Genomic DNA, 15,814 nt, shown 5'->3' with positions numbered 1-15,814 from the left:
CCATTTATAATGACAGCCAAGTCCAAGTGCAGTAGCTTTTGTGTGGTAAGGTATGATGCTGTGATTTAAAAAAAAAAAAAACATGGACAGTAAGCTAAAATGCTTAAATGTGTTCTTTCTTTTTTTAAAAAAGGAAATCCTTGGATGCCAAATTATGTTTTATTTTGTGAAGACACATATTCTCTTTGTGTGTGTGTTGGTGTGCATGCATGTGTGTGTGTGAGGGGTGCATGTGTGTACCTATGTGTGTGGAGGCCAGAGGTTGACATTAGGTGTCTTCCTCAACCGCTTTCCATGTTGTTTTTGAGACAAGGTCTCTCACGGAACCCGGAACCCACAGTTTTGGCTAGACACGCTAGCCAGTGAGCCCCACAAGTCCTCCTGTCTTTATGTCCTCAGTGCTAGGGTCACAGGAACATGTCCCTATGCCCACCTTTAAAAAAATATTTATTTACTTATTTGAGAGAGAGAGAAAGAGACAGAGAGAGAATGGGCTTGCCAGGACCTCTAGCCACTGAAAACAAGATGCATGCGCCAGCTTGTACATCTGGCTTTATGTGGGTACTGGGGAATCAAACCTGGGTCCTTAGGCCTTGTAGGCAAGCGCCTTAACCACTGAGCAATCTCCCCAGCCCCTGTCTCCAGCTTTTATGTGGGTTCTGGAGATACAAACTCTGGTCCTCATGCTTGCACAGTTGGTACTTTAACTGTTGAGTCATCTCTCTATCCCTGGCATATCCCTTCTCTACGTAAAATGCATCCATATCCACCCCCAATTGTTTGGATAATGTCTCTAAATGTAATCCCAGGGACTTGATTAGTCTTCTGTCTTCTTCTGGATTGCATGGAGTTGAAGATATGTCCTGAAGCATAAATTTTTGAGTTGTCATGAGCACCTATCTTCAGTGAGCAAATTCTTGTCACTGTCTCTGGGCCTGATGTCAGAGAACTCCCCTTTGGGCAGCAGAATCACTGTGCACTAGCAAGACATAGTCTTTCTGTGCAGATGAACAGATTTGATCTTCTCTAGTAAGAACACTGAAGGTGGTATACAGGATGTTCAGATGTGGGGTGTTTCTCATAGCAGCAGTATGGATACATGATATTCACCCAGCTTCCTCACTCCACCCTGGCCCTCTTTCTGATCCAAAGTGCAGGGCAGACCTTTGGGTTTGGGGGAAACTGTCAAATTCATGTTAAATTTTCCAACAAGAGCTGACAAGTGTCTAGAAAGATCTAGAAAGATCGCTGCACTTAGTAAACTTGTTACTGTCAGATATACACACATTGTTGCACATAGTCGTGACCCTGGAGCAAACTGTGGACACTAAGACATTCCTGTGTAATAGGTGCAGAGGGGCTGGAGAGATGGCTTAGTGGTTAAAGCACTTGCCTATGAAGCCTAAGGACCCATGCTCAATCTCTCTCCAGATCCCACATAAGTCAAACGCACAAAGGTAATGCACACACAAGGTTGCACATGCGTACTAGGTGGCGCAAGCATCTGGAGTTCACTTATAGTGGCTGAGGCCCTGGTGTACCAATTCTCTGTCTCACTGTCTCTTGCTCTTGCTATCTCTCTTAAAAAAAAAAAACAAGAAAGGAAAAGAAAAAAATAGGTGCGGGGGGTGGTTACCTCTTTGCCTTTAGGAAGTATGAGTGGATTGGGAGTCACTAGACTGTCTCCTTCTCTTCTTCCTGCTTCTCCTTCTGTCATTTTCTGTCTCTTCTGTGTGTCTCTCTGTCTTTCATTAGCTCTCTCTTAATTTTGGGGGAGTTGAGTTGAAACCATTTCTGTGTGTGTGTGTGTGTGTGTGTGTGTGTGTGTGTGTGTGTGTGTGATGGGTGCATGAGTGTGAGTGAGTGCATGTATGTGCCACATCATGTGTGTGGAGGTCAGAGGGCAGCCTCAGATCTTCATCTTCCACCTGTTTGAGACAAGGTCCTTCGTTGTTCACCACGCGCTAGCTTGATGAGCTTCCAGGGAATTTTCCTGTGTCTGTCTCCCACCTTGCCGTAAGATGCTAAAATTACAGACCCGTGCTATTGTATTTTGCTTTTTTAAAAAATATTTTATTTTTTTATTTATTTGACAGAGAAAGAGGGAGAGAGAGAGAGAGAGAGAGAGAGAGAGAGAGAGAGAGAGAGAGAGAATGGGCCCTCCAGGGCCTCCAGCCACTGCAGACAAACACCAGACGCGTGCGCCCCCTTGTGCATCTGGCTTACGTGGGTCCTGGGGAATCGAACCTGGGTCCTTTGGCTTTGCAGGCAAACGCCTTAACCACTAAGCCATCCCTCCAGTCCTGCATTTAGCTGTATATGATTTCTGGGTATCTGAACTCAGGTCCTCGTGCTTGCACAGCAAGTGCTTTACCCACTGACCCATCTCTGTAGCCTGAAACCAGTTCTTTTTCGTACGAATTTTGTTTTTGTTTTGTTCCCTAGTTACAAGACATAGTCTTTCTGTGTAGATGAACAGACTTGATCTTCTTTAGTATATAAGAACCTGAAGGTGGTGTACTGGATGTTCAGAAGTGGGGTGATTCCCAGTGTCCCCCACATCTAGGGACCTGCTATGCCTTTGACTTTGGAAATTGTGGGCACAGTTCTGGAGCCACCTCCCACAGGTCCCCTTCTCTAGGATTCTGCCCTCCCTCCTGGCCAAGCCCTTCGCTCCACCAATCTCTTCTTTCCGCCTGGCAGAGCTGCCGGAAACTGGGCATGTGACGCCACTAAGCCCACACAGGAAATGGCCCTGACAGGCACGGTGTGAAGTACTGAGCCCACAGTGGTGCTGCCCGAATCAGGAAGCTGGTTCCTTCTGCTGTATCGATGCTCTCATGCCACCGTGGGAACCGCACATGGGCTGGGTTCTTGCTGTGGCATCGGTGGTCCTCTGTTCTGGACAGGTGCAAACACATAACACGTCTGTTGCCCAGTGTTTGTGGGTCAGATTCCTATTCCTATAGAGGTGACCCAGGCCATGGCTGCATGGGGATAACACTGGTACATCTTGGTGAAGCTAGAACAGAAACAAACCTGGCATCAAGCAAAAGCAGGGAGGGCGGGCTGAGCAGTTCCCCCGTCCTTCTCCTGGTCTGCTAAACAAATCCACCTGTAACTTGACGTTGGATGGGAAGTTGCTTCCAGAGCCTCGGTTGGCTGAGAATGCCTCCCCCCTACCCAGAACTGTCCCTTGAGGATGCCCAGAACCCTGCACCCTGGAGATGAGTCCCTTGGCCAGCAAGCAGGTTGACTTTGAAGGCCTCCTCCATTGCTCCAGATTCATTTAACATCTGAAGGTGGGCTGATTTCTCTTGCTCATGAAGGCTGGTGAGCTGCGACCACAACTCTCTTCCTCCCTCTCTGTCGCTCCTGGCCCTGGGGCGGTGATGTGGTCCCCAACCACCTGGGTTTAGTAGAAGTACAGGTGTGGGGTCTGACGGAGCAGACAGCGACAAGAAGATCTGGGGTGAGGTGTCGAGGTGGGCACAGCTGCACTCTTGGCCCTTTGGGAAAGGAACACATTTGCTTAGTGTAGAGGTACGATCCGTCAGGACACTGCTCTGACTCAAGGGCGCCTTGAATGACGTGTGAAGGACATCTGCTAAGGTGCGAGCTCATGTGCCTCAGTGTCCGCTTGCACCTAACGCTCGCTCCTCCGTTCCTTCACAGCCCGTCTCTGCCCGCCCTCGACTGGCAGCTGCCATCCCACTCGGGCCCCTATGAACTGAGGATCGAGGTGCAACCCAAGTCCCACCACCGAGCCCACTATGAGACGGAGGGCAGCCGGGGGGCTGTGAAGGCGTCGGCCGGAGGACACCCCATCGTGCAGGTAAGGGGTCTGCTGTGACCCACGGGCTTAGCTCACGCCTCGGTCCATAACACATCTAGCCTGGCTTTCCTCTGGTTTTAAGCACAAGTGCCTCCCAGCCAATTAGTGATTAAGCCAAGGGCTCTTTTTCCTTTAAATGATGTGGTGTCCCAGCTAACAATGGGGGTTATGTCCATATAAGCCCGTGGCACATTGAAAATATCAGAAGTCTGAATGCATGGACGGTGCATAGCCTGCCACACGTCCCCACACAGCAGCGCGGCACCGCAGAGCACCCGCCAGCTCCGCGCCCCTTCCGATCGCAGGGCTGACTGAGCAGAATTCAAAGCGCAGTTCTTCTGAATGCATATCCTTTTCATGCCAGTGCAAGGTTGAAAGAAAGAAGTCACGTGGGACTGTTGTGAGTCAGGGGCTGTCTGTGTGTACTTCCGAGTAAAGATACCATAGAGTGCTTTTTGTTACATCCGTAATAGTTTTTGTTTTTTTTTTTTTGTTGTTGTTCTTAAACAATTTGCCTAAAGCAAACACATTTGCAGACGCAGACCTGGCTCCATTGCACAGATAATTCTGCCACTCTCTTCCTCCCTCTCTGTAGCCCCTGACCCTGGGGCGGTGATGTGTTCCCCGACCACCTGGGTTTAGTAGAAGTACAGGTGTGGGGTCTGACGGAGCAGACAGCGACAAGAAGATCTGGGGTGAGGTGTCGAGGTGGGCACAGCTGCACTCTTGGCCCTTTGGGAAAGGAACACGTTTGCTTAGTGTAGAGGTACGATCCCCATCAGTGGTGGCCAGGAGGCTCAGAACAGTGCAGAACTCACCTGTCCCTTCTCCACTTGGGACATCACTGTGAAATCCGATGGACTGCGTGAGGCTGTCACTGCTTCCCGTGGTCATGCCTGTCACCTCATGAGCTCCAGATCCCGGACTTTACTGTTTCAATGGCCACAGAGAGGCGCTTGCTCTCTCATCAGGCTCTGATCGCAGTGTTGCAGAGAGCCTCTTTCCCAAGTACCCCAACATCACAAGCCCAGGTTCCCAACCCTGTTATTTAGGGACCAATACAAGCCCGAAGGGGTGCTCAGCAGGGCACTCTGTACTTTTATTTTATTCCATTTAGGTAAATAAAAAGCTGGCAAGGGCAGGAGGCCGTGGAGACAAATGGCTGTTTGCCAACGCAGCAATCAGCCACATGGAACGAGCTGGGCGAGGTGCAGAAATAAAGCACTTTAGCAGTGCTTGTGGGTGATATTAAGGTGATATTTGTGGTCTGTGTGCTTGACGCCAATTAATACCTACTTTGTTAGCGGCTTGATGTGAGAAAATGCAGGAGACACCGGCACGCAAGCAGCCGGTTTGACATTTTAAGTTTCCACCTTCCCAGGTGGAAGAGGTCAGGTCGAGCCTGCCTTCAGCTGCGCTGGGTAACTACGGGTATTCGCCTCCCCTTCCCTGCTGAGGTTTTCACTGAATGAAAGTGCGTTATTGTTGAATGGAACAGAGTTTTAAAAGGAGAGGAAATAAGTCCGTTAGAGAAGGCGGCATGAAAAGTAAGCGGGGAGATAATAGCTAGGCACCCCCACTTACTGTGGGTCATGTGGGCAAGGGGTACTTGGAGATGAGCCAAGATGATGCCTCATCAAGAAGATAACGTGGGGCTGGAGAGATGGCTTAGTGGTTAAGCACTTGCCTGTGAAGCTTAAGGACCCCGGTTCGAGGCTCAATCCCCCAGAACCCACATAAGCCGGATGCACAAGGTGGCGCATGCATCTGGAGTTCGTTTGCAGTGGCTGGAGGCCCTGGTAAACCCATTCTTTCTCTCTGTCTCTCTCTCTCTGCCTCTTCCTCTTCTCTGTCTCTCTCAAATAAGTAAATAAAGATAAACAAAATTTTTGTAAAAAAGATTAAGTGCTGGAATCCCTGCTCTGTGTCTTCTCACATGTAGCCAATGGTAATGAAAACCTAGGCTGCTTTTGGCAGGGTGGGGGGGCTAGAGAGCCCTTGCATTTTAAGGGACTTGTGCCCACCACTCACTGACACCTGCCATCGCCTGTTTGTCTAGCACTGGGTTGGTACACTGCCGTGAGGTTTAGGCTCCAGGTATCTTGGGCACAGGGCAGCTTTCATCTGTCAGGGCAGACAAGTCATTTTGGGAGAATCATGGAATTTGCAACAGTCTTTAAAATGTTTTGTTTTTTTTTTGTCTTTGTTGTTGTTGTTGTGTTTAACATTTTATTTATTTATTTGAGACAGAGAGAGGGAGAGAGATAGAGTGAGAATGGGCAAGACAGGGCCTCCAGCCAGTGCAAACGACCTCCATACCCATGCACCACCTTGTGCATCTGGCTTACATGGGACCTAGAGAATCAAACCTGGGTACTTAGGCTTCACAGGCATGTGCCTTAACCACTAAGCCATCTCTCCAGCCTTTTTGTTTTTGAATTAGAGACAGAGAGAGGGAGGGAGGGAGGGAGAATGGGCATGCCAGGGCCTCTAGCCACTGCAGATGAACTCTGGACGTATGCGCCACTATGTGCATCTGGCTTACTTGGGTCCTGGGGAATCAAACCTGGGTCCTTTAGGCATCCCAGGCATGCACCTTAACCACTAAGCAATCTCTCCAGCCCTTTACAATGTTTTTAAGTTGTATCCTCAAACATTGTTTTAGTTTGAGGCCACCCTGAGACTGCATAGTGAATTAAAGGTCAGCCTGGAGTAGCGCCAGACCCTACCTTAAAAAACAAACAAAAAAAATTGTTTTAAATTACATGACATGTTGGGGATAGGCTGGTGATTAGGCAAAATGGACACCCCCCACCACACACACACACACACACACACACACACGCGCGCGCGCGCGCGCACACACACACACACATACACAGTTGAAAGGAAGAAGAAACTTAAGTCCCCAACCCAAAGTTCCAGGTTCTGTTAGCATTGCTCCCTGGGAGAAATTGGGAATCTAAGGAGATTTCTGGAGTGTATGAGGAAGTAGACTGGCACCTATGTCAGTGTGAGGCAAGCAGCTAAAAAGAGGGGCTCTGGGGGAAGCTTGTTTTCTCTTTTGGTTGGTGAACCACAAATTAGATAAAAATAGAACTTGCACATAATTATGAAACACCAAAATAGAAAACTCTCTCGGTTGCCGTGAAAGTGCGTTAACCACAAAGCTCTCCCCGGAGCTGCCGAGGTATTCTGGCATATCCTTTAGTGCCAGCTGCTCTGTGCCCAACCCTCTTCTTACTCTTGGAGGTGGGTACCTCACACAGCAGCCTGGTTGAAGCCACAGAGCAGTCCATCGGTCAGGCGCACAACCATTCCACGGTCCACCTCATGGGCGAGGCTCGCCGTTGCCAGCCTAGCTGTTCATTTCGACCGTCGTATGTGATACGTTGTAGCTCTCGTGGGTTCAAAACCTGCTGGTCTGTGCAGTAGACCTGGAATCATAGTTTCCTCTGTGACTCAAGAAGTCTATCCATACAGGTAAAACCAGCAGTCCACGGGATGAAAAACCCATTCATTCTGGAAAATGGCAGGAGGAGAAAAAGAGGAAGTATAGGATAAGGCTTCTGGGGAGGCCACCCTCTTCTTGGGGTACACGGCCAGGCATCATGCTGACCAGATCAGAATGTACCAGCGCCATCCAGGTAGAATCAAAGGCGGTGGCATTTTAGATGAGGAAGAGGCATGGGTGCATGTTCTGGTTTTGCCTTTCTTGAGGGTGCCGAAGTTTATGAAGGACTTGCCTGAGCCATCAGCTGCTCAGCTGTGGGTGTACAGGCTTAGGACTCCGTTCCTCCATGAGGGACCTTTCAGTTAGGCAGTGTTCTGCTCTCGGGGCCATTGCTGTTCCCCAGGAATGGTATCACTTCTGCCCTCTCCGTGGACATGTCTTTTTCCTGTCGAAGACTAACCATCCCAAGTCCTCACAGGTTCCTACTGGTTGTTCAACAATCACCAAGCTGTCACTCTTCAAGATCACCAGCTTCCTCATCTTCCATAGTCTGAGCAATGCCATGAGAGCTAGAGAGATGGCTTAGCAGTTAAGGTGCTTGCCTGCAAAACCTAAGGACCCAGGTTCAGCTCCCCACAACCCACATAAGCTAGATGCACATGGTGGCACATGCATCTGGAGTTCATTTGCACTGGCTAGAGGCCCTAGTGTGTTCATTCTCTCCCTCTATAATAAATAAATAAAAATAAAATATTTCTTTTAAATAAAGTGTAGGAAATACAAGCTATTTTTTTTAAATGCCATGAGTCGCCATGGGCATGAACAGTGAGCCCTCTGTCTTGTCCAGCCTCAGAGAAGGGCTAGGAAGTGCCCACCTATCAGGCTCGTTTAGCAGCTCAAAGAATTAGCTTAAGGCTGGCCCTGCAGCCCCTGGGTGGACATGGTCTGTGTAAGGTTGTCTGTGTGGATAGCTGTGGCCATGGTAATAACACCCCTCACCTCTGAAAACTGCTGTCCTCCACCAGCTACTGAGGCAGGGGCTCCCATGTCTGTCTTAGGCACATGTAATGGGATTGCCTTCATTCTCACACTATAACCAATAAGAAAGGGACTGCGGATTCTCCTGTTTTCCAAACTTGCCTTTTCCTTGATAAGATAGATGTCAAAGACACTCCACCCAAAGGGGAGGCACGTGCCCAGGGCTCTGCCAGCTTCCTCCATCTGAACATCAATCCTGTCCTGCACAGCTCCTCCTGACCTTAGTCTAACCCCCTGGCCATCAGGCCTATGTCTGTTGGGTCTTGGCCACTGTTGTCAGAGGTGGCTGAGGAAATGCATTCTCCCAGAGTAGGGTGTGGGATGTCTAGGTTGTCCTGGAATGAGTTGTAGCCTTAGGGACAGGAGCAGGGGGAGGGGAGGGCTGCAGGGTGGAACTCTGTGGTCTGAGGTCTCATCTCCCACCCAGGGGTCATACAATCCAGCTCTGTTTACCAATCACCAAAATGACTTGCCCGATAGCATCTGCCCATCACACAGAGGCCTCTCTGTGTGAATAATTCATAGGTCACTGAAATATGAACACTCAGAAGCCAGTTAGCTCCTAACAGCATTTTAGGTTGGTAGTCTGTGACTTATTACTTCGGACAGTAACCAGCCTAGAACTATGTCTGGCCCATGAGAGGTTCAATTAAAAAGCTATGGGCAGGGCCTGCAGGCAGGTAACCCTGGGACTTGTGCCCCACGTGGGGCACAGATAGTGAGTTTGGAAGGACCTGAGGGTGAGAGAAGATGGCAGGGCTGGTGATGGCTGGCACAGGGGCTAGTGGACCCTTCGTAAAGTGCTTGGCTTTTTTTGCTTGACAGATGCTTTTTCTATCATACAAGAAATTTGACAGCTAAGGACGTCCACTGGGAGATGACTCCCTTTTCTCAGGTTGTTAAAGTTGTCTTCGAGCCAGTCTGCTGTTGTAATTACGTGGTGTCTTCCCCCAATTCCCAGGGGAGGTTTAGAGTGGTAGATACTGTGAGAAACGGGTTCCCGAGGGGTGTCTGGCGCCCATGGACAGAAAGCACTTCATCATTTGGTGTAGCAGCCTGGCATACTCTCCTGTGCCCAAGGCTACCTTTGTCATCTCTGGCATCCCTTTCCCTCCAGAGTGTGCACTTGTCAGGGCTGGCTGACGGAGAGCCTGGGTCCCACAAATGCAAGTGAGCAGCTTTTGCCGGATGGACTATTGTCTGATCGTACAGTCAGAGTTCAAGGAGGAACACAAGAACCATGAAATGCAGTGTCTTGCTCTGGCCATGAACTAAAAACTTTCACGACGCAGGGTAGATTGCAGCCCTGACCCCAAACCAGGCATACACTGGCCCTGCTGCTGCCCAGAGCCAGCCGACCTGCTCGAAGTGTGGATTAATTTTTTATGGGTCAGCTTGGGCACTGCATAGCCATCTCTCCCCTTTCAGAACATTTCAAGGTGAATGCTCTTCCTTCCCCGTGCATGTAGTGCACTACCAGTCTCCTGACCTTCTAGCTGCTTCCTCTCCTCTCCACACGTGCCCAGTGCCCTCTGCCCTTCTGCCCATTGTTCTGGCTGCAGGAAGGACTTGTGGGAATGCCATGAGGGAAGGAGCTAAGCATCTGGCCCTGGTGGCGAGAGGCACCACTGTACCAGGAAGACATCGGGGGAAGGGGGGAGCAGCTTGCATGTCAGTGTGATAGTAAAGTGAAGATGCTGTGGCCTGCTGCCCTGTGCAGCAGTAATAATGGAGTGAGTGGACATTCTGAAGACTGAGCCCCAGAGAGAAGCTCATCCATTTCTGAGCCTATGTTAGAGCCTTGCTGCCTGGTCGAGTGGATGGCAGTGCAGTCACTGTGTGCATCTGAGACCAGGGTCAAGCCATGGCTGCAGATGGAGACCCTCCAAAGCCAAAGGCTTCCAACTCAGGAGCCATGACTTCTTCGTTCCCAGCTAAGAAACGTTGAAATGAGGTGATGGTTGGCTCAAGAACAGAACCTGCTGATGGTTTTCCTAGTCACAGGCACTCTGTGTTGTCAGGTGGTTTTCCCTGAACCTTCTACCAGTTGGGGTCCAGGCAGGACGGGGGCACTCAGGCTCCCCTGACCTTCAAACACCCGCCCCCCCCCATGAGTGCAGGTGACACGGGCACTGTTTAACCGGAGGCAAAACAAGAACCAGTACCACTAGCAGCAGTGATGACAGGAAGATCCATGTCCCCAGCTGGCTCTTGGGCTCTAGCTGTTCCCCTACCCCGTGGCCATGAGCTCTTCCTCTTTCTAGGGACTTCTGTGGTTTCCACTGAGCGCCCTGAGGGTGGAGGGAGTCTCAAGGACCCATGAGTTTACGACACGTGTCACAGGTAGCTGCTCTGGTGTGGAAAAGACACAAATGGCAGGCATAATGCTGCTGTGTCTTTAAAGAATATTCTCTCTCAAGGGCTGGAGAGATGGCTTAGTGGTTAAGGTGCTTGCTTGAGAAGCCAGACAACCCATGTTCAACTCTCCAGGTCCCACGTAAGCCAGATGCACAAGGTGGTGCATGCGGCTGGCTAGAGGGCCTGGCATGCCCATTCTCTCTCTCTCTCTCTCTCTCTCTTTCTTTCTCTGTCTCAAGTAAGAATAAATTTTTAAATTTTCTTCTAAAAAAGAATATTCTCTCAGAAAGGCTGGGAAGAAAGGGTGCTTTTTCTTCCCACTTGTTGTGTGACTGTGCCCTGCCCAAGCAGTTCGTGGGAGCTGGGGGGTCAAGAGGGCCTGCTGGTGTGTGCTCGGCCTGTATGAGCAGCCTTGTCCCCTCCTTTGGAGAGAACACAAGGTTCCTGTGTGAACAGAGGCCGTTTGCTCTGCGTCAGCACAGATGGCTGCCGGCCGGGCCCCGAGGAGCACACAGTCACCCCCTCACCGGCCATGTGGGCAGACATGCTCAGCACCAGCCTCAGAGCTGAGGGCAAGGTAAGTCAGCCTGCAAGCCGATTTCTCTGTGGGGTGACACACAAGCTTGGTGGTGACATCATGGTACCAATGTAAGGAGGAGTTCCTCCGAGTTCCAGTCGTCTTCTGCCGTACCTGCTTTCCAGACCGGTCTTAGCATATTTGGGGCTCTATTTACCCAAAAGCAAGGGCCAGGCTTTCCTATGTCTCCTCCAGAACACTCAAGGCCTGGCTGCTCTTCACTGTGGACAACGAAAGCCACCAGCTACCCCCTGCTGGTCTGCAAGCGACAGTGTCCTGAGGAAAGAGAGGTTTTCACTGGATGCTCAGAATGCAGATGGTCCCAGGAAGGGTGTTGGGGTCAGGAGTCAGGGCAGCAGCCAGCGTTCCTGGGGGCTCACCCTCGGGCAGCATTGTAGTGCCATGCTGTGGCACATTGCATGGCATGATGTGGGAAAGGGCTTTATGGTCCAGGCTCCTGATTGGGGTTGGGGTTGCTTGTGCCCAAGGCAAGCACTGGCCTGGAGGTGTCTTCCAGAGCCTCAAGGCCTCCTGAGAATATGGGTGGACAGGTGGCCCACACGTTGTCCCTCCAGTGAGCTTTCAAAGTCTGCTAGGTGTGTTCCCAGCAACAAGCTGAGGGAGGGCTCTGACTGTGGCTCACGGTGGGGAATGCTGTCAGGGGTGGGGACGTGGAGTTGCCTCCTTCTGCAGACAAGACGTCTTTCCATCGCTTGGTGTTGTGCTATGAGACTCTTGCCTTGTGCAGGTTTCTGGAAAGTTCTGTCTTCTCAGGTAGTGGGCAGGACATGTCAGTGGGTTCTAGGCTCTGGGAGCATCTTTGGTGCCCTTTTTGCAAGCATTTATAGTTGGAGAAGTTGGGAGTGTCTAGATTGTTCTTAGTCAGAAGTGCTAAGTGTGGGGTTTCCAAGCAGAGCCTCCTTCAGTCAGGGGCCAGCGCACTCCTGTGTGTGCCTGCGTCCGCCTGCTGGCTCTACAGAGTCGGCTTGCTTTTGGGGCGGGCGGGGGCCGGGCGAAGGTCGCCATCGGCAGGGGCCAGCTTTTGGGGTGCTAAGCCCTGTCTGTGTTAGGTGCACAGAACACGTCGGCTGGTGTGGCGCAGGGCTGGGTTAGGCTGGCATTTCCCGGCCGTGTTGACAGTTCCCTGGGAGCCCTCGTGAGCCTTCCTCGCTCCCTGAACTGGTCCGTGCGGAGCCGCTGAGAAGCGGTCAGCAGGGACTAGCTGTGCAATGCCCAAGCTTGTGCCTCTTCCCCTTTTCTCCTTGGGCCCCTCCTCCCCCGCTCAAGCTTAGTGGGCACAGTCCTGCCCAGCAGTCCCCTTGTGCCTCCGATGCAGGGACAGAAGGACCCTGGCCAGCCACACATCCTTGGTACAATCCCCATCATATCTGGGTTTGCTCAGCTTCGGAAAGGGGTTCGCGCCCATTTCAATCCCAGAAGCCCTCAGTGAAGGGACCTCTGCTCCTTCATGGGGCCTTTCCCCCACGTCGCCAGGGAAGGCAGAATAGCATCATTGTGGAAGAAGCACTCGGGTACAGAGCTGGAGAGTGGGGTCTAAGGGGACAACGACCGTGTAGACTGCAGCCTCCCTGTGGAGCGAGGCTGTGATTCCCTCCTAGGTGTCCTGGCTGTGGCCCGTAAGTTGATTGTGAAGAGCTTCGCACACCTGTGGCCTGACCCGTGCCTCACACCTTCATCCGATGTTCATCCCGAGCTCCTCGCCCGTGGGTTCTGCCTCCACCTATTGTGGAATGCAGAACCTTAGGGGAACAGTGAGCTTCCCCGGTGAACACAGGAGCCAGTGTTCTACCCTTCTCTCATCCACAAACTAAAAACCTGCATGGAACTCCCAAGTCCAGGTCTGAAAGCCAGAGCTCAGCTTCCTAGCTCCAGGCATCTCATTAGGGCTATGTATGCTGAAACTGCATCCGATGCTGGGAAGGCGACAGGCCCCAGGAGGAGGAGGCTGGCTTCACAGGCCTCTGTAAGGCAAGAAGGGCCTTTCCTGAGCCCAGTGCTTCCACCAAGAGTGCACGTCTTTTTCATCTGTACTCGAGGCACATCAGAGACCTTTACTGTGGGGGACTTATGTTGTACTGAAGTGTTTTGTTGGTTTGAAGTGCCAGGGATGGAGTGTATGCCCTTGGGCACTCTAGGAGATTTTTGAGTAACTTGAACAATTGCTTTTGGGAGCCCTGTATGGCTTTGGATCCACGGCAAGGTGGAATGGCTTTGCTAAGAGAATTGAGTCCTCATAAAGACACAATTTACACGATGCTGTCAGTTCCCAGTGAACATCAATGGCGTGTGGTCTCTGGCATCCATGCCCTGGAAATCTTTACATATATAACCACATCATGGTCCTAATTTTGCCTTTTGAAAATTCATTTATATTTAAACTATTTTGTTGATTTCCAAGGAGAGAGAGAGAGAGCATAAATGGGTGTACCAGGGCTTCTAGCCACTGCAAATGAACTTCAGGTGCATGTGCCACTTTGTGCATCTGGCTTTACGTGGGTACTGGGAACTGAACCCACGTTGTTAGGCTTTGCTAGAAAGCACCTTAACTGCTGAGCCATCTCTCCAGCCCATCATTTTGCTTTTTTTATTTTCTACCTTCTTAGAAAGACCAGGGGTACTTGGGCCAAACTCCTAAAAAAGCCATCATGTCAGACACAGCTTCTCTGCATGGCATGTGGCTTCAGGTCCCCGCTGGGAGGCCGTTTGTGCACTGGCCGCCAGCCCTCGGGATTGGTGGACATCCCTAATTCTAGTCTTGTCTATGTATGTAAACCTGGCCTAGCTTATTGGCATAATAGCTGTACTGAGAGGAAGGCTTCTCAAAATTAATTGGTATAAGTTTTGTTATTGCATCATTGCCCACATGTGCACACACTTGCACACACAAATACGCACACTCCCAAACACATGGACAGGCTCACATAATGCACACGCTGATATGCATAGCATATATATGCACACATGCACATACACATTCATGATACAAATGTACACTGTTCCCACAGTGATCCAAAGTACACCCATGCATCCGCGTGCCTCTGGGTCAAGGCATGCATAAGCTCACATACACACTGATGCACGCACATGCTCATAGCCATGGACACATGCACCCTGAGAGCTAGGGAGTGTCCTCTTCTGCAGGGGTAATGCTGTCAGATACTCCGTGGGGTAACTCACTCCAGCAAGCGGCAGCAATAGCAACTTGTGTCTCCTGAGCCTCCTGTGGGAGGAAGCTGTGCCCAGAAGCTCTGTTGTATGTCTGTGTCACAGACAAGCCCTGGGGTCTTGTGTCTTGGAGCCGTTGCTCAGGGCAGCGGGAGTTACGTGAGTTTCACCTCTGCTAGGATGTGAGGATTCCAGCAATGAATTGTTATGTAGTGCAAACCAGCAGAGCCTCAGCGTGCCGAGCAGGAGGGAGGCTTCTGTCTGGCATCCTTTCAGGTTCCGTTGGTTCTGTTTTTGGTTTTGGGTGGCTTTTTGTTTGTTTCTGGTTTTGCAGTGTGGAGGATTGAATCCAGGGTCTCTCACATGCTAGGCAAGTTCTTTACCACCGAACTACAGCCCAAGCCCCCTTTGGCTAACTTTTCATTTTGAGATAGGGTCTCACTTAGTTGCCTTAGGTGCCTTTGAACTTTCCATCCTCCTACCTGAGCCTCGAGCCTCTCCGGTGCTGAGGTTACAGACCTGTGCCACACGGCCAGGCTCTGGGCCTGCGAGCGGTCCTGTCCTGTTGGCTGTCTTCTTCATCCCAGACGGGTGCATGGTGCTATCTGGAGTCAGTCAGTCAGTTCCACAGCTGCTGACATCCCCGCGCTGGTGATTCTGGGCAGATCACCTTGCCCCAAAGTACAGCACCCCAGAGTCTATGCCTCTTGGTGAGGTTCCACTTCTCTGGAGCACTCTCAGCTGAGACTCCCCCTCCCCAGTTGTAGGGAAGGAAGGTGGGTCAGGCCTGGTTCCCGGGGTGGCACAGCAAGGGCTCCAGGGTGGGGTGATGAATTCCCGGGGGGACTTTTTGTGTCCCAACAGGAGGCTCTGCAGTCCCGGGAGAAGGAAATAGAACTTCAGGTGACAGAAAAGTTTCTCGTCACTGGAAAGAAACATCTGTCAGTGGTGTTTGGAGCTGAAAACACAACCTGAGACAATGTGAACACAGCGCAGATAATATCTTAAATTAATAAGTAGGGGAAGTCTGGCTTTACAAAACGCTGAAACCAGCCCTGAGTGGCATGAGGGGAAAAGTGAAACTGGTTTGTGAAATGATATCTTCCTCTCCACGCGCCCCCATGGGTCTCAAATGCATACTTTCCTTTTAAGTTGCTTATTGTTATGCAATGGGGAGGAAGGATGTCACAGGAGGATGTCCTTTGCTTAGTGACCAACTCCAAATGACTTGGTTAAAAGGCAAACAGTTTCCACCAGTTAATTGGCTTTGTTAATTCAGAACTTCCCCCCACCGTGTGCGCGAGTGCATGCGTTCACTGGCTGACCTCCAGCACTGAATAAATTTGTCCCCCATCAGTCTGTTGGC

General features: G+C 50.9%; 1 protein-coding gene across 3 annotated transcripts in view; it reads left to right on the top strand.

Moving 5' to 3' along the window:
- Nfatc1 (nuclear factor of activated T cells 1) overlaps positions 1–15,814 on the top strand; it is a 126,616-nt gene that overhangs the window by 31,127 nt on the left and 79,675 nt on the right. For all 3 annotated transcript variants that reach the window (XM_045143022.1, XM_045143023.1, XM_004662635.2), the window contains exon 3: positions 3,676–3,835. In XM_045143022.1, the coding sequence (XP_044998957.1) occupies positions 3,676–3,835 (160 nt within the window). The remainder of the gene's footprint in view (positions 1–3,675; positions 3,836–15,814) is intronic.

The sequence above is a fragment of the Jaculus jaculus genome, chromosome 2 (assembly GCF_020740685.1).
Source record: "Jaculus jaculus isolate mJacJac1 chromosome 2, mJacJac1.mat.Y.cur, whole genome shotgun sequence".
NCBI lineage: Eukaryota > Metazoa > Chordata > Mammalia > Rodentia > Dipodidae > Jaculus > Jaculus jaculus.
Note: the sequence above shows the minus strand (reverse complement) of the source record. Positions and strands in the feature narration are given on the sequence as shown.